At 40.8% G+C, this 18,310-nt stretch overlaps 2 protein-coding genes across 2 annotated transcripts in view; both read left to right on the forward strand.

The window, feature by feature from the left end:
* The window catches only part of LOC127486884 (vomeronasal type-2 receptor 116-like), a 112,256-nt gene extending 98,723 nt beyond the window's left edge, over window positions 1–13,533 (forward strand). The window contains exons 4-8 of the mRNA XM_070067629.1: window positions 2,251–2,542; window positions 4,312–5,118; window positions 9,207–9,434; window positions 9,741–9,864; window positions 12,629–13,533. Of these exons, the coding sequence (XP_069923730.1) occupies window positions 2,251–2,542; window positions 4,312–5,118; window positions 9,207–9,434; window positions 9,741–9,864; window positions 12,629–13,533 (2,356 nt within the window). The remainder of the gene's footprint in view (window positions 1–2,250; window positions 2,543–4,311; window positions 5,119–9,206; window positions 9,435–9,740; window positions 9,865–12,628) is intronic.
* A 3,820-nt stretch (window positions 13,534–17,353) lies between these two features.
* Window positions 17,354–17,917, forward strand: LOC138847814 (putative methyl-CpG-binding domain protein 3-like 3). Its single transcript, XM_070067630.1, has one exon. The coding sequence runs from the start codon at window positions 17,354–17,356 to the stop codon at window positions 17,915–17,917; it is 564 nt and encodes a 187-aa protein (XP_069923731.1).
* Window positions 17,918–18,310: the final 393 nt, after the last annotated feature.

The following is an 18,310-nucleotide window of genomic DNA, read 5'->3' on the forward strand; positions in this document are numbered from 1 at the left end:
CATCATTAAATAATGAGATAAAGTCTTTTATCAAGATTTTTAAAAGAGTTACCAAATCATTGTTGATAAACATCTAGATGTTTATCACCTGCTCACAAATCCCTAACTCCTTTTCAGTGTCTCCACATCCTTCATTCCTTCTCCCATACTGCGTACCACCCCTCTGTCTTGTGTCTCTGAGGGTCAGCCTATTACGGCCCCCTCATGTGAGTTGATTCATATCCTTTGTGGTCTTTTGTGACTGACAAATTGGAGTGCACCATGTTTCCTGTTTTATTCATGTTGTGGCTTGCAGCAACATTTAGTATACATTTCTCAAAATATCTTTTTTAAGATTAATTTTATTTATTTGAGAGTCAGAGTTACTCAGAGAGAGGAGAGGCAGACAGTGAGAGAGGTCTTCCATCCACTGTTTCACTCCCCAATTGGCCACAATGGCTGGAGCTGCACCCAGCTGAAGCCAGGAGCAAGGAGCTTCTTTCCGATCTTCCCACATGGGAGCAGGAGCCAAAGATTTAGGCCATCTTCTATTGCTTTCCCAGGCTATAGCAGAGAGCTGGATCAGAAGTGGAGCGGCCAGGACTTGAATCAGTGCCCCTATGGGATGCTGGCATTGCAAGTGGCAGCTTTACCTGCTATGCCACAGTGCTGGCACCCAAAATATCATAATATCTAAGTCTGCCTTGGTGTCAGACATTCCTGTTTACTCAAAATAGTAACTCAGCATGCCAGGTCCTGAAATTAACAACTGACAACTTTGCCTTCAGCAAAAAAGAATTAAGCTAGTCAACTTTCAGCTGACAGCAAGTGTTATAAATAACCCAAGGTGAATGCAGTGTGCTCTTCACAGTGAAAAATTATTCTACTAAGGCCAAAAGATTAACAGAAAATGTTTATTCAATGAATTTATTTTGTAATTCAAACAAATAAATTTAAGCTATGGACACATGCCACTAGCATAAATTCTGTGCCAGGTCAACCTCAATTTTAAGAACTCCTCTATGTGATCTGAAAATCTCCTCAGATTAAGTGTGTATAGAATGCTGACTTATCAATAAGACAAAATTCAATTTCAAACTCCACATATAAGAACAACATGTACAACACTGTGTGACCCAATAATTGGCAATCAGCAAAAATAAAGCACTGCCAATTAGAAACTTTTTGAATATGTATTATAATATTGAGGAAATGAAGAAATGACAAACTATTAGTTAAGCCCAACACAGAAACATAATATTCAGTGCAAAGCAACTAAAGGAATGATTGGATGAATATATTAAGTCCCATGCAACTTATTAACAGGTATGAATATTCTTAGCATTCAAATTCTGGAAGAAATGTAAGAAGTTATAAAAGTTCAACAGAATTCCAAGGGAAGAAGAAAAAAAGAAACCCATAGTGAGAAAATAGACCATCCAATTTCTCATACACATGAAATGTGAGAGCTCTTAAATTCTAAGAAACTATTTTCACTCAAGATATATGCTGTGATTATAGAGTAAATTGAAATTATGTTATAGCAAAGATGAATAGAAAAAAGAGAAAGGAAGGAGGAAGAATTGAAGGAGGGAAGTGTGGTTATCTTCTTAGGACTGTATCTGGAATATATACAATCATATATCTTTGTATTAGTAACAAGTTTTTAAGAAGATATATAGAAAAAAGGATTGAACATACAAGTGTAAAATATGAAATGAAAAATATGAATTCAATAGAGAAAAAAATGGAAACTAAGGAAACATCCTAAATTATCTGAGTTCAGGAGAAAAATGTTTACATTTCAAGGAAAACAAAATGTTAAATCTGATTTGAGCAAAGCAAAACATTAGAATAGGAAATTAAAGCAAGGACCAGGGACAAATGACTCAGATGGACCTGGCCGAGGAGAATGTTCTAAAACTTTAAACAACTGATGAGTCAGGTGGCATTCAGCCTACTCCAGAAATTACTGGAAACAGAAATGCTTGCTCCTGGGTGTTGTCCTTAGGTTGGGATGCATTGAAGCTTTCCTGAAGGGTTCATGAAGGTGAGTATGATCATGGGCACAGTTTGCTTCAGAGGAGTCCAAGGGCCATTCTACAATCTTCTAGAGCCCTTGAAACCTCATTCGCATCTCCTTCTTTTTCCAAAGCTGAGGCACAACTGAGTGGAAGCCTGAGTCTGACCACTGCTGCTTCAGGGTGTGGCTGTGTTGTTGCTCTGAATTCCATGGTCTCACCCTCTCCCGGATGCTGCCCCTCTCTTTAGGTGGCTGTGGAAGAACTACCAATATGTGCTGGCCTTCCGCTTTGCCATCCAGGAGATCAATAAGGACTCCCAGCTCCTCCCCAACCTGACCCTTGGTTTCAAATTCTTCAATGCCTTTGCCAGTGAACAGTACACCTTACTGAGCATAGTATATTGGTTGATTGGGATTAATGTGCCTTTCCCTAACTACACCTGCCATACACAAGGGAGACACGTTGCTGTCATTGCTGGAACTACATCAGCATTGTCTGTTGAGTTTGGAACGCTTTTGGAGCTCTACAAAAACCCACAGGTAAATGAGCTGTGAATCTGGAGGGCAATAGTTAAATTTCCTCCAACACCATTCTCTCACCTCTGAAAAATGGAAATGGGGCAGCCGAGTATACATACCACACCATGGTATAGGAGAGATCCCATGGATTTCCTAAGGATGTGAGATTATTAACAGGGGAAGGAGAAGGGAGAAAGGGAAATAGCAGGGCCTGTTGACAGCCTTCTTAAGATTCCTGTCTAGGGCCTGTGTAACCATCTCCCACCTGCTGGAAGCATAGGCTGTCTAATAGTCTCACCTCTACACTTCATAATGTCCACAGCACACAGATGTTCCCCATCCAAGGACAGCACCATCTCAGGTGGCATCCAGAGACCTAGGACAGTTGGATATAGGGAATGCATCTGGGTCCCCTTTGGGAAAACAATGAGGGTAACAGACAGTGAAAAATATTTTTTAAAGACTTCTATATTTGTTTATCTAAAAGGCAAAGCAATGGAGAAAGATGGAAAGTCACATACACATACACATACACATACACATACACATGGCATTGGAGTGGATCTCTTAACCACAGGGTCACTCCCCAGATGCCCACAACAGCTAGATCTGAGCCAGCCAGCAGCCAGCAGCCAGGATTTCCCTCCTGTTATACCACATGGTAGAAAGGGGCCTAGTACTTTTGTTATACATTGCTGACTCCTCCAGTACAACAGCAGGCAAGTAGATCAAAAGCAGATTATCCAGGACTTGAACTGGCACTTAGAAGTGGGATGCTGGTATCATCATTGGTAGGCTAACACACAGTGCCACTATGCTGGCTCCACCATGGAGTGTTGAGACTCACATCTTGCTACACTGGAGCTCAACCGATCATGTTCCCAATGCTAATTAGTCACAAGCACACAGGTTGATTTTTCTCAGGATTCCCAGTGGCCATGCCATCTACAACTGTGCATATCAGAACTGTGGACATGGGTTTATTCCAATCTTTGGGAGACAGGGAAGTAGCCAGGCAGACAAGGAGCTCTATTATAAACAACTCAGCTGATTTGCTTACCAAATGTCTGACATGGTGTTGGGCTTAGTCTACCATTGCACATGTGTAGAACCAGGAAGTCATTCCACATGAATGCCATGACCCAGTGAGTTGAGTCATTATCACTGCCTCCCCAGGTCTGTGTCAGTATCTCAAAAATACTTCCCCAGGGACCCACTATACAAGCAACAATCAGAACATGTGCCTGTCAAACATAGGCCATATGGTGAGCAGAGGATTCTGGATTGGAAAAAATATTTTGCCCCAAATGAAAAAAGGTTGGTGATTATATTCTTGGAGACAATGCAGGTTTCCTGTGGTAATCAATGCACTCCAAATACCAAGAGATCAACACAGTAGAGATTTCTGTCTCAGAGTTATCTACAATGGTGGCTGCTGGAGGAGGTGGCTCTACTCCACCAGTCCCCTGGGCAAGGATGGGTGAAGCAACATCCAAAGTTCCTTCTTCCTCAGGCCCCACTGCAGGACATGAAGAGCATACAGAAACTGACAGATTTTCTTTAAAGCTATGAAGGAGGAGTCACATTTATTCACCTAAAGCAATGGGCATGCGAAGCATGGTCTTCTCTGTGGCCAGAGTAGCAAGATTTTTCATCTCTACTGCACTCTTTCTTTTCACACAATAGTAACCTATTTAAAGTTGACCTTGGGGAGAAATTCTTTTCACTCACTTCCAAGAGAGATAACACAAATCCTACAAAAGTTTGATCATGTTTTTCTTTGCTTTCAGCTCACCTATGGCCCTTTTGATCCCATGCTAAATGATAAGGACCAGTTTCCCTCACTCTATCAGATGGCAACCAGTGACAGCTCTTTGGGCCATGGAATGATCTACTTGTTGCTGCATTTTGGCTGGACTTGGGTGGTGCTCTTTGTGTCTGATGACATGAAAGGAGAGCAGTTCCTTCAGTATTTTGAAGCAGAGATGCTCAAGAAAGGTATCTGTGTGGCCTTTACAGTTAAGCTCCCTGTCACAAAGAAGTTGTATGGGTATGGTGATCTCACTTTCATGAGTAGCATCAGAGTTTCATCTGCAAATGTGCATATACTCTATGGTGATGTAAGAGGTCTCATCAGTGTGGACATTTCAGTGCAGTCCTTTGTAACCATCGGGAAAGTGTGGATCATGACATCAAAGTGGGATCTTGTTATGTCTGAGACAAACCACATGTTGCATTCTTTGCACGGAGGCTTCTCATTTTCACCCCACAAGGAAGAAATCCCTGGCCTCAAACATTTTGTCAAGATGGAAAACCCTTCCCACTACCCAGAAGACTTTTATTTCAGTAAATTATGGCTTTTCCATCTGCACTGCTCACTTGAAGGATCATTTTGTGGACATATTGGAAGCTGCCCACCAAATACCTCCTTAGAGTTTCTTCCAGGACATATTGACTTGCTGACCATATCTGACTCCAGCTATTTAGTCTACAATGCTGTCTACACAGTGGCCCACGTCCTCCATAAAATGATTTTGGAGAAAGTAGAAATGGGATCTCCAGGAGAAGCAATACAACCTATGATTCTTCCCTGGCAGGTAAACCTCCCCTAAAACAGAACAGAAAGTTGCCACCTGATGGAATCTAGAGATGTTGTATTGAGATACAGCATCATGACCCTGCTATCTTCTCAGGGTCAGAGAGATTAGGTACATCAGAAGTTGGGTTCTTTCCATTGGTTATTGGTATATCTGTGATTGTTGGCTTTGGCTGGAAATTTCAATCTCTATGGATTTTGAATGGTTACTTTCTGAACAGAAATGGTATCAGAAAAGTTTGTAATGTAGGCTGAAATGCTGCAATACGTGAGAAAATTTGACAGATAAAAAGTTGTCATGCCATAATATTCCTTGGAATTTATACAAAGCCAAAAAAGACGTATTGATAAATTATTTTTCATTTCTATAAATTTTTCATTTGTAAAATTTAACAATTTTGACATCCTGCCACATGTACATCAAAGGTACGTATTTTATATATATCCATATCTACAGTTTTTTCTTGGAATAAGGATATTAATATCACAAGGAGAGTGATTGATGACAATGTTGCTAGTACAGGAAGATAAGGGTATATGTCATATACACCGTATGCTTCAGTGAAACAACATACTAAATGCTAGGATACTGTCACAATGTTTATACTCTGTATATTAACTTCCACAAATCAGAAAAACATATGATATTTGCCTTTCTGGGCCTGGAGTACTTCACTCAGCATAGTGATCTTCAGTTCCATGTATTTTGTTGCAAATATCGTTCAAATCTGACAGCAGTTTAATTTGATTTATAATCCTGCATAACCTGTGGCCTAAGCCCTGGATGAGATAAGATACTTTTTGTGAAAACAGAAATGGATTTCACATAATATCCTAAACATGATAGGAAATGGATGGGAAATGAAGCATGTTAGACCAACTGCCCTTACAAACTCTGCAGCAATCAGGGAGCATGGACTGTAGTCCCATTTCTTACATATGAGACTACTGAGGATGCACATGAGCACAGGATTTGCCTGCTCAGTCAGCTGAATATTTCTGGGTTTAACCCTGGCTTACATGAATCCATTCCCCACATATAGAATGTATTTAGAAAATTCTGTTTGCATGTGCAAAGGACAAATACGCTCATAAATTTGTAGGATATATTAAATAAGGGTGATGTCTAGAAAAAGTAAAATATTTGTAAAAATTAGCATCAGAACATTTACTTAATAATCAAATTGTATTTAAGCATTAGAAGTATGTTTTATAAACTACAGTATTAGAGTCAAACCTTGGGAAAGGAAATTAATTTTTCAAGAAGGCTTCCATAGATATAATTAATAAATTATTTGTAAATTTTGTCCTCTACATTATTTAAGAATTAACTGGTAAACTGTCCCTTGACAATCAGGTCATGGAATCTTTGAGTCTTTTTTTTTTTTGACAGGCAGAGTGGACAGTGAAAGAGAGAGACAGAAAGAAAGGTCTTCCTTTGCCATTGGTTCACCCTCCAATGGCTGCCATGGCCGGCGTGCTACAGCCGGCACACCACGCTGATCTGATGGCAGGAGCCAGGTGCTTCTCCTGGTCTCCCATGGGGTGCAGGGTCCAAGCACTTGGGCCATCCCCCACTGCACTCCCTGGCCATAGCAGAGAGCTGGCCTGGAAGAGGGGCAACCGGGACAGAATCCAGTGCCCCGACCGGGACTAGAACCTGGTGTGTCGGCGCCGCAAGGTGGAGGATTAGCCTAGTGAACCACGGCACCAGCCTAGGTCATGGACTCTTGAAGACATTGATTCTAAAAGTGCCATTGTTACTTTTTACCGTGTATATCCTCTTTGTTTTGTTCTGTTGGTTTTTTTTCTCTGTTTTCTATCTCTCTCCCATTTCTCTTCTTCATACTGATAACTCTAGGTTACACAGAGTTATATTTATTTTAAGGCAATTGGGAAAAGATCCCAGATAAAAATAAGAGGGGAAATAAGAGATGGAGGAGGTAGTCTATAACTGTAAAACAGTTTGGTTCTGCATACAGTCATACAGACTGAGCTCTAATGGTACAGCCTAAGAACTAGTCATGGGGCTCCAAAACCATAAGAATTGGTGGTACAAATGCCATCTTCACTGTTAAAATGGTCATATTAAAAGTTAAAGGCAACAGATAGATCAGTCTAAGTTTAAAAAGCATGATATAATGATATAAGTAACATCAAGTACCTGGGAAAATAATATAATTAAAAAAGGAAGGAAAGACCAACATGGGAAGCAGTCCACACAGCAGACTCCTAGAATAACATTTGCTATAAATAACACTCTAACCTCAGAATCAACCCTAAGGCTTCCTTGTTGGGCTAAAAGGCCTGCGAGATCATTTCAGGCATGGAAAGCCAAGACATTGTGACAAAAAAATATCCTACACAGAGGATCTCTGTGAGACCTCAGAGGACAGAAAGAGTCATCAAAGAAGGAGACACTTTTCTCTGAAGGGAGGAAAGAACATCCACTTTGCTTATAGCCATGTCCAAATACCGATGGAATCTATGGTCAAAAAAAAGTCTTCCATAACCTTGGGAACCCATGGTAAGAGCCTCAGATGATCGCTGATATCATAAAAAGAGTGTTAATTATTAAAGGAACAACAGTATTCACTGTGACTTGCTCCCCATGTAGGACCTCTGTCCCTAATGAATGTTAATATGAGAATTGACTGCAAATTCTCTCCCTAAACTGTACTCTATATGTTGTGTGTGTGCCTGGGTGCAAATTGTTAAAGTCTATGCTTAGCATGGTGTTGGTCCTCTGTTTATAAAGTCATACTAAAAATGAACCATAATGAAGAAGGAGATAGGAGAGGGAAAGGGAGGTGGGATGGTAGCTGGGGGGGAGGGGGGCTATGGGGGAAAGAACCACTATATTCATAAAGTCGTATCTATGTAAAAATGCACTCATTAGCCGGTGCTGTGGCTCACTAGGCTAATCCTCCGCCTGCGACACCGGCACTCTGGGTTCTAGTCCCAGTTGGGGCGCCGGATCTAACCCAGTTGCTCCTCTTCCAGTCCAGCTCTCTGCTGTGGACTGGGAAGGCAGTGGAGGATGGCCCAAGTGCTTGGGCCCTGCACCCACATAGGAGACCAGGAGAAAGCACCTGGGTGTCCTGGCTTTGGAGGGGCACAGCATGCTGGCCATAGCGGTCAATTGGGGGGTGAATTAACGGATAGGAAGACTTTCTCTCTCTCTCTCTCACTGTCTACTCTGCTTGTCAAAAAAATGTATTCATTAAATAAAAATTAAAAAAATTAAAAACACAATTAAGTGATAGTTGTTTAAAAATAACAACTTAGTTGTATCCCAGTACAGATGTGTTGTGATCTAGAAGGTTCAAGGTTAACACATACTATAAAAGCATAATAAGCTTTCATAGATTTGAAATTTTGTCTTTGGTCATACCATACTATCTGATATGTCAAAGATAGTCACAGTCATCACAATAAGTGACCCAAAGCCAAGGAGAGAAAGAACACCATGTTGTGTCATGTTCAACCAGTGTTAAGGTATAAGTATACCTTAAAAGGTATAATGTATATTGCTGATATACATAATATACATATCTTATAGATATGGACTTCTGAGGTATTACAGTGGCTTTGAGTCTCTTGATGGAAAATATATCTTATGAAACAATCATGCATTAATCTCTAATTTTTCCCCAACCAAAATACACTAATCATCAACTATATTTTGAACCTTATGAAGAACTTATGTAGATACACACCTATAATATTCATAACAGCTATCAAGTTATTTCAGTAGCCATCCATGTGCTGCCCAACTGGTAACAGTAGAGTTAGCTTCCATAAAGCCCCAACCAATCTTTCATGGCCAAAGCTTCAATAGAGTCTGTGCTCCAGTAAACCTCTGGACCACTAACTTTTCTGATTGGGGACAATCACTCTTTGATGTTTTGTTGAGGGAGCAGAGGAATACCTTAACCCGGGAGATGTTTAAGCATCCAAAGAAAATTAATGTTCTACCAAATGGAAAAGCTGAATGCAAAAGACAACAAAGAGGGCTTGTTTAGAGCATCTGACTTCCCGCAACTAATTTGGATGTGCTGTCTATTTCCAATTATGCCTGTCCTCCAGCTCCATCAATTTCTGAGGAAAATCCAATTTACAAACAGCGCTGGAGATAAAGTATCCTTCCATGAAACAAGAAACCACATGGCACATTATGATATCCAGAACGTTGTGAATTTTCCTAGTGGTCTTCGCTTGCTTATTAAAATTGGAGAGTTTTCCTCCAAGAGTCCACATGAACAAAGCTTACTTGTCAATGAAGAGATGATAGAATGGCCTGTTGCATTCAAAGTGGTATGATTCTCTTTTGATACGAGATACCCACAGAGAGATCTGCCAATAATCTTGTGAAGAGGTTAAGTGTGAAGTGATCAGGTTCTTTTGTAATACATGGGAAATAGGTTGGGGAAACAGAAATGGCAATCGTAGGAATGCTGAAATGGATGTCTAGGTATTATTCACAGGTACAGGAGGAGGGGATATAGTCGTGACCTTCAATTGAAGGCCAAGGTGTTATGTAGTGAGGAGGGATCTACTGACACCCTTCACGGTGGCTGATAACATACCAAACCATGACCAGTGCTTCTCTTTTTTCTTCAGACCCCTCAATCTGTGTGTAGCCAGAGCTGTGGTCCAGGATTCAGGAAAATGTCACAGGAAGGAAGACCTATCTGCTGCTATACTTGTGTTTTGTGTCCAGAGAAAGAAATTGCCAATCAGACAGGTAGAAAATATCCAATCCATATCTTTACTGTTCTAGTTATTTCTCCACAAAAGAGAAACCAAAGAGATTTGCAGTTAGTTCCTAGTGCATCATTGTTCTCTATGCACACATTTACTCATTCATTCAATATATCCATTTATGATCACTAAAGATACTTTATGTTTAAGTTCTTCTCTGGTGATGCTCATTCTAGTAACGTCAACTGTAGCACTGATTCTAAAAGATATCACACCATGTTAGATAAGTCATCATCTGAGATTTGCAGGTGGAACTTGCTATATTTCCAACTGAGAAATGTACGATGTATAATCATCAAGGCTTTCTATTGGTGCCTGTAAATCTTGAAACCAATTCATCTTACAAACACATGATAAGCACAGAGCTAGTGCTTGTATGTCATCATGGAAATACTGTATTCCTCCCTGCACTGTCTTTAATATTTTCCATGGAATTAAGGATGTCTAGTACCACAGGTACATTTAGATTTATAGAATTTATTAAAGGAAAGAGTCAAGGTGAAGTATGAATATCACATCCTACTAAAATATACAGTTTGGTATGCTCATAAAAACTTTTGAACAAGACAAACATAAAAATAATTACCTATCAAAATACATGTACCAGGTCGGTGCCATGGCTCAATAGGCTAATCCTCCACCTAGCGGCACCGGCACACCGGGTTCTAGTCCCGGTCGGGGTGCCATATTCTGTCCCGGTTGCCCCTCTTCCAGGCCAGCTCTCTGCTATGGCCCAAAAGTGCAGTGGAGGATGGCCCAAGTGCTTGGGCCCTGCACACCATGGGAGACCAGGAGAAGCACCTGGCTCCTGCCTTTGGATCAGCGTGGTGCACCGGCCACAGTGCGCCAGCTGTGGCGGCCATTGGAGGGTGAACCAACGGCAAAAGGAAGACCTTTCTCTCTATCTCTCTCTCTCACACACACTCTCCACTCTGCCTGCAAAAAAAAAAAAATGTACCAAGAATGTAAAAAATGTGCTATATCTCACTGAGAAATACTTCCATTTTTTTAAAATATGGGAAATAGACCTTGTAATGATTTGATTTCCTCCAAAAAGGCTTCTCAATTCCTATTGTGTTAGCATTAGCAACCATTTGGTTTTAATCATTTCCTAGAGGAAATAAATAGTTTTGGCCATGAAGAAGATAACAGAACAAAGAGCTAATCTGTGCACAAAGGTTTTGCAAAAATTCAATAACAAATAAAAAGAATTTAAAAACATATGCTGGAAGCATGTTGTACAACAATACTTTCTTGTATGTACAAACACTGTAGAAAGTATCTAAGATTGAAGCCAGAGCACCTGGTGTCCCCAAGAAGAGAAATGGGTACTTCAAGATAAGAATGCCAGGAAGATTGACTCTAAATTACATTAGGATCTTGTATGGTTGAAGAAGTGTCATCTAAAAAGCTAAATCAAACCCTCATAACAAGTGTAGCTAGACCCCAATACCATCTTCTGTATTTAACTGAAACAGAGATATACCCATTCATTGACTTGTCTCTATGACTTATTTCTTGCTGCATTGGCAAGAAAATGTTATTTCAATAAATAGAGAAAACATGGTATCCAGAGCTGAATTTGTTCCCCACCTTCCACAAGAACAATGGGGTAACAAGTTATGATTTCATAGAATGAGTGAAAAGTTCCAATACAAAATAAAAAATTTCTCAGAGTTTCAGAATGATATACTGCTATAAATGATCTGTGATTTCTTTACATTTAGCATGTATAAGTGAAACAGGCACTTTTATTTGGGTAATTTTTATATCCATTTCCTACAATTCCCACTGATCTATAGTCTTATTACTTTTTACTTTTTGAACTCTTGATTCAGTGGAGTTTTAAGACTTTGACTTAATGTAAATTAAAAATATGCTATTTCAAAAATTAAAAAAGGAAGGAATGAAGGAAGGAAGAAAAAGGAAGGAAAGAAGAAGGGAAAAGAGAAAAAAGAAAGGAAGGGAGGTGGAATGGAGGAATAAATCATCTTAAAATTGTACCAGTGAATGGAATGGAATCTCTTCTGCTTCTATTAATATCACATTAACATGAGAATTGATGAGAATTGTATTATACTAATTATCATGCACTTGCTATGACCCTGAGAATGCAATGTATTAATTCATTTTGAAATTTATATTATATACTAACTTGAAAAATATCTAATTTCTCCATCAATAACTGGGTAAAATATCAATTACATCCAAATTGCTTTATTTTCAGAACACCTCTATTCAAATCCAAATGTTGTTTATTCAATAAAATGCACCTTAAGATTCCATTAAAAATTGACAAAAGGATTCCCAAGGAAATGAAAATATAAAATGAGGAAAGATTGTTCTGCCAGATATCAAGCTAATAACTGTAGTACTGATGGCTGTAAGGTTATCTTAGGAGTTTGGGGTTGTTTATTTCTGTGTCTGAGCTACAGAGATACAGGGTGTGGCATGAGGCTGACTTAGGGGATAGAACAGAGAAAGGCTGGGAAGCATCCATGCCCATGGGAACAGGACTGTGTCACAGGATAAGTCAACCTAGTCCCCATATGCTGAAGGTGTTGTTTGAATGAGTTTGTTCCAATCTGCAGATGGGCATCCTCCCTGGACAGCAATGCAGAAACTTGATCAGGTGTACCCTGCTATATATCACAAGCTCCCAGCAGCATTGCAGTTGACCATTTTCCACAACAGGAAGAAATCCAGAATTTCTACAAAGTAAACCTTCAGTTTTTCTCCTTCCTCAGATGCAAAGCAGTGCATCCCATGTGAAGATCACGAATACCCAAACCAGGATAGAAGTCGCTGCCTCCCTAAGTTGATGACGTTCTTGGCCTTTGAGGAATCTCTGGGGATGGCTCTGGCCTGCATGGCTCTGTGCTTCTCTGTCCTCACAGCTGCGGTCCTCTGGGTCTTTGTGAAGCACCAAGACACTCCCATAGTCAAGGCCAATAACAGGACCCTCAGCTACATCCTGCTCATCACTCTCTTCCTGTGCTTCCTCTGCTCCTTACTCTTCATTGGCCGTCCCAACACAGCCACCTGCCTCCTCCAGCAAATAGCATTTGGCCTTGTGTTCACAGTGGCTGTTTCCACTGTGCTGGCCAAGACCATCACTGTGATTCTGGCCTTCAAGGTTACAAAACCTGGCAGAACTGTCAGGCGATTGTTGATATCAGGAGTTTCTAACTCTGTCATTCCCATTTGCTTCCTCCTCCAACTGATTCTCTGTAGCATCTGGCTGGGAATCTCTCCTCCCTTCATTGAGTTAGATACACACTCTGAGCCTGGCCACATCATCCTGGTGTGCAATAAGGGTTCGGTCACTGCCTTCTACTGTGTCCTGGGCTACCTGGGTTCCATGGCCCTGGCCAGCTTCACTGTGGCTTTTCTAGCCAGGAATCTGCCTGACACTTTCAATGAAGCTAAGTTCCTTACATTCAGCATGCTGGTGTTCTGCAGTGTCTGGGTGACCTTCCTTCCTGTCTACCACAGCACCAAGGGGAAGGTCATGGTGGCTGTGGAGGTCTTCTCCATCTTGGCCTCCAGTGCGGGGCTCCTGGGCTGCATCTTTGTCCCCAAGTGCTATGTTATTCTCATAAGACCTGAGATGAACTCTTTGAAAGGCTTAAAGAATAAAAGCAAGTTCTAAAGGATTCTAAAATTTTTCCACTTGTTTTGCTATCACATATTCAGAGTTTAGAACCATGAATCCAGACTGAAGTAGCAATCCAGAAATAATGAAGGAACTAAAGTTGGTTTTTTTCCTTTAAAAACTATTTATGTATTGGACATACAGCCTAGCAGTCTGAGTGCATGGCATCAATTTCTGGCTCTGGCTTTGGCTCCTGACCTGGACTTCTGATTCCTGGGGACCCTGGAAGGCAGTGGTGAATCTTCACGTAACTTGGTCCTGTCCAACCATATGAAAATCTAGGGTCTGACTGACTGTTGTTGGTTGTAGCCTCATCCCAGGCACAGGCATAGGGGGTGTAGAGATGTGAGGCATTGAATGGGAGGTCTCTCTGTCTCTGTCACTAACCTTCTGTTTCTCTCCCTCTCAGAGTTAGTAATGGGAGTTTAGAGAAAATTTTTATATCGAGTAAAAATAAATTATGGTGTAAATGCCCATCAAGGCTACAACAACAATGCTATTTTATATTAAAAGGCTATCACTGAAATAGTTGAGATGAATTAATTTCTATTTATTTATCAGTGTATAGACAATGTAAGTGCTCATATATGTGAGGACATCTAATTAAACATGCTTTGCATTCTGTTTGCCCTGGCTACTGAGTGCTTGTCATTTCTTTGTTGACATTGTGATTTAAGTGAGATTTCTTTCCCAGATACGGGAGGTGATTGGTCATGCAGTGTTCCTCTGTTGAGATACTGTGTTGTCCAAAAATATCTTAATAAATACTCATTGTTGAACTATTTTGAAGTGGTGCTTTTATAACACATATATGGAATATCCACTTACACATGGCACTGAATCAGTAACTGTATGTTCTTCCGCCAATATATTGTTTTTTTTTTATTTTTGTCTTTGCTTTAAATTTTCTTTTTCCAATTGCATATGGGACACAATGCTGTTTGGATTAATGTGGAATTCTCATAGCTAAGATGAACCAATTTTAAACTGGACAAGTCAAAAGCATTTAAGTGCATGCATATTCATATTGAACATTCAGATTATGCACAGTATGTTCACACATTCAGGCAGTAGTCTTCTCTAAGTGGATTGAAGGGTTTTCATCACCCTATAAAAATTTCTTTATGTAATAAGAAGTCACTTTCAAACTCATATCATGCAACCAATCATCTCCATATGTTTCTATGAATTCACATTTTATGAATAATTCTGACAAGTGGCAACAGTCAATATGTGGCTTAGGAGTCTTGGTTCAAACCCATACACATTGCACCATCATCACTTATTCCTTTTTCAAACTGTATAATTTTCCATCTCACAGATTTTTACCATTCTTTTTTGCAATTTTATTGTTTCATTTTTCTGCTCAACCTAATATTTTGTTATTTTTGAGATAGCATAGTTTTAGTTTGCATTTGACTCAAAAGCTTAAAGCTCCACTAAATAAAGCGTTCAACAAGTACCAAGCAAGAAGACCATAGTTCTGCAGGAATATAGGCAGGGGCTATAAACAATAATCCAATGAAAAATGTTCAACTTCCCTCACATACAGCAAATTTTAAAATAGCCATAGAACATTCATAGTGTAGTAGTGTGTAGTTATTAATAATTTGTTCAACAAAGTTTTAAAACAAAGTAAGGCAAAATACTATATTTGCAGCCAAAATGATATAAACAGACATATTTCTTTCCTTTATTTTCCTTCACAACCAAAATGAATTTTTTCTTAGATTTCCCCAGACCCCTTTTATTTAAGGTATCTAAACTTGACACATTTCATAAAAACAACTTTAGGAATGTTATGATTTTTCCCACGCTACCTGTCCTTGCACCTACACTTCTACTCTTCTTCCTCCTTCCTCTCCTATTCCCATTCTTAATTTACACTAAGATTTATTTTCAATTAACTTTATACACCTAAAATTAATTCTATATTAAGTAAGAGTTCAACAAATAGTATGAAAAAACAAACTGTTCCTCAACAATTGACACAAGGGCTGTCCAAAGTTATCGGATAACAAATTGCTATTTTAAATTTTCATCTTGTGACTATTTTAAAAATGCTAGCTACCACATTTAAGGGAGAATCTGTGTTATTTGTCTTTCTGTCTACCATATTTATTTTATCCAACAGCCCACAGCAGGACATTCATTTTTTTACACCTTGTTACAGGTATAAACTGGTCCTCCATAAAGTCTTCCATAGCGGCTTTATCAGCTTACATTCCCACCAACAGTGCATTAGGGTATGTTTTTCCCCACATCCTCACCAGCATTTCTTGTATTTGAAAGTCAGATTACACAGAGAGAGGAGAGGCAGAGAGAGAGAAAGGTCTTCCATCTACTGGTTCACTCACCAGTTGGCTGCAATGGCCAGAGCTGCATGGATCCAAAGCCATGAGCCAGGAGCTTCTTCTGGGTCTCCCACATGGGTGCAGGGCCCAAGGACTTGGGCCATCTTCCACTGCTTTCCCAGGCCATAGCAGAGAGCTGGATCGGAAGTGGAGCAGCCAGGAGTCAAACTAGTGCCCAAGTGGGATGCCGACACTGCAGGTGGCAGCTTTATCAGCTACACCACCGTGCCGACCTCAGGATTTGATTTTTGAAATCAATCTTTTCACATATTTACTGATTTACTTGCTTACTTATTTATTTAGAAAGGCATAGGGGCCGCGAACAAGAGAGACAGACCCAAAGAGCCATCTTGCATCAGCTGGTTCTTTCCACTGCTTTCCCAGACCCATCAGGGAGCAGGATTCAAAGTCTACCAGTTGGAACTCCAACCTGGCCCTCTATGGGATGTGGGCATTTCCAGAGGTGGCTTAATTCACTGGGCCACAGTACCAACACAGTTTCTACTTTAGCCTATTAAAACCAATGTCATATGCAAAATTATATATATGGAAACTTTCTAATTTTTACATACAGAAAATGCTTCCCGCATATATTTTCCCTTGGCCTGTGGCTTATCCACTGATGGGATTGTCTACTGGTGGAAGTCATTGCATTTTTCCCAGGATCCGTGGATTTCCCAATGAGTTGGTTGTCCACTGTCTTTCTCTATAAAGGACGAGCCAGAGGGCAAAGTTCCAGCATTTTCCAAGGATCCACAGGCTGTGTACATCCCACACTGAGGGCAGCCAGGCAAACCTTGTGACCATGGGAAAACCTGTATTGTTCTCATCTCCAAGCCAGCCCTCCCTAGTGAGTAGAGAAGTATTGTGAACGCAGAGTGTACACTGGTGTACTTTTTCCTTCACTGAAATTTCTCTGAGTAACTCACAGAATTTTTTCTTAAGATTTACTAATTTATTTGGAAGGCTGAGTTACTGGGTGGTGGGAGGGTAGAGAAGCCCTCCATCTGCTGGTTCACTCCAAACATGGCCACAACTTCAAACAGTATTATCTCCATGGTTTTGAGTGACAGTCAATGTCATCTACTCTTTGTTATGTGAACTTTCTTGGGATCAGAGACCAGATTGTTCTGAAACGTTTCTTAATTTATTTCAAAGAAAGAGTTACTGAGAGCAATTGTAAGAGCAAGTGAGAGACGTTCTTCTGTCCTCCCCTTCTCTCATTCACTCTCTGTCACTCTGCTATCAAATAAAAACGAACTCTAAAACACACAGCTTTTCCTTCTCATCCTCACAAACTGCTCATGCCCCAAGCCTTCTGGATGTCAGCGGTGTACAGTGTAAGGCAGTTTCGCCCAGAAGGGGAGGTGGAGGCAGCTGGGACCCCATCCATGGATGGCGGTCTGTGTCTTCCACTCTGCTCAAGTTTGGTTTTGTTTTTCAAGAGGAGGCTGAGAAGAACGATGATTCCTGAGACCTTTCGAAGGAAGCAAGAAGCGTATGTGATGAAGACCAAGCCGAGACCCGGCACAGGCTCCGCAATGCCGCTCAGACCAGCTGCGCCTTCCAGAGCCCGGTTACTCGAGTTACTGCCCTCTCGGGCAATGCATTCCAGCGCCGCCGGCCAAGGGGAAGCTGGAAAAGCCCCAGCAGGTCTGTGCACTCAGGTGGCTGCAGGGCTCTGGGCCAGCAGCAGCGAGCGAGAGCCTTTACCCAGTTTGAATTTTGCAAATGCCTGGAAGATGACAGCACCGGCAATCCCAAGCAGAGCCCCAGGACCGGCTGGTGCTGTGGGTCTGCAGTCCAGGCCCACGCCCATGCCCACCCCTGGGCCAGCCTCGGAGATGACTTTGATGGTTCCACCCGCAGATCCAGGGGTTTCCTGGTCTTTCTACAGCCGGCAGGTAACTCCTACGGACATCCAAAGGAAGACAAGGAAAGTGAAGAAGCTGAGTAGGAGACTGGCTGAGGCCCTGAATGCAGACAAGATCATCAGAGAGGGAGAGAAGGCGGGGAGGGGAGACTGATGGGGCAGAAGCTGGAGAGAAGGAGCAGCCACGTGGTGCAGGCACTGTGGGGGCAAGGAACCCCCCCCCCAAGAAAGAGCTTTCCATGTAATGCCAGTCCCACCCTCTTCGCTGATCCTGTAATCCCCAACTGTTCTTTATGAAACTCTTTAGACTGAAACTGTGGACTGCACCTCTTTTTATGGATGACAGGATAGGTTTCCCATGAGAAAGGAACTCTTTCAATAGTTCAGTTTTTCTTTACAGTGCCTTTTCTTTATTTTAATATCAAAGTCTACATGGATAATATAGCATGAGGGATTATATAGTATTTGATACAATTTTTTTTCTTACAATACATAATGTTCAAGGGTAAGATATCTGCTCCTATGAGATTTTCTTCATGTTATGGCC

The sequence above is a fragment of the Oryctolagus cuniculus genome (assembly GCF_964237555.1).
Source record: "Oryctolagus cuniculus chromosome 16 unlocalized genomic scaffold, mOryCun1.1 SUPER_16_unloc_1, whole genome shotgun sequence".
Taxonomy (NCBI): domain Eukaryota; kingdom Metazoa; phylum Chordata; class Mammalia; order Lagomorpha; family Leporidae; genus Oryctolagus; species Oryctolagus cuniculus.

What these genes read in the sequence shown, in the direction of transcription:
- LOC138847814 (XM_070067630.1), top strand. Translation starts at nt 17,354, where the DNA reads ATGATTCCTGAGACCTTTCGAAGGAAGCAAGAAGCGTATGTGATGAAG.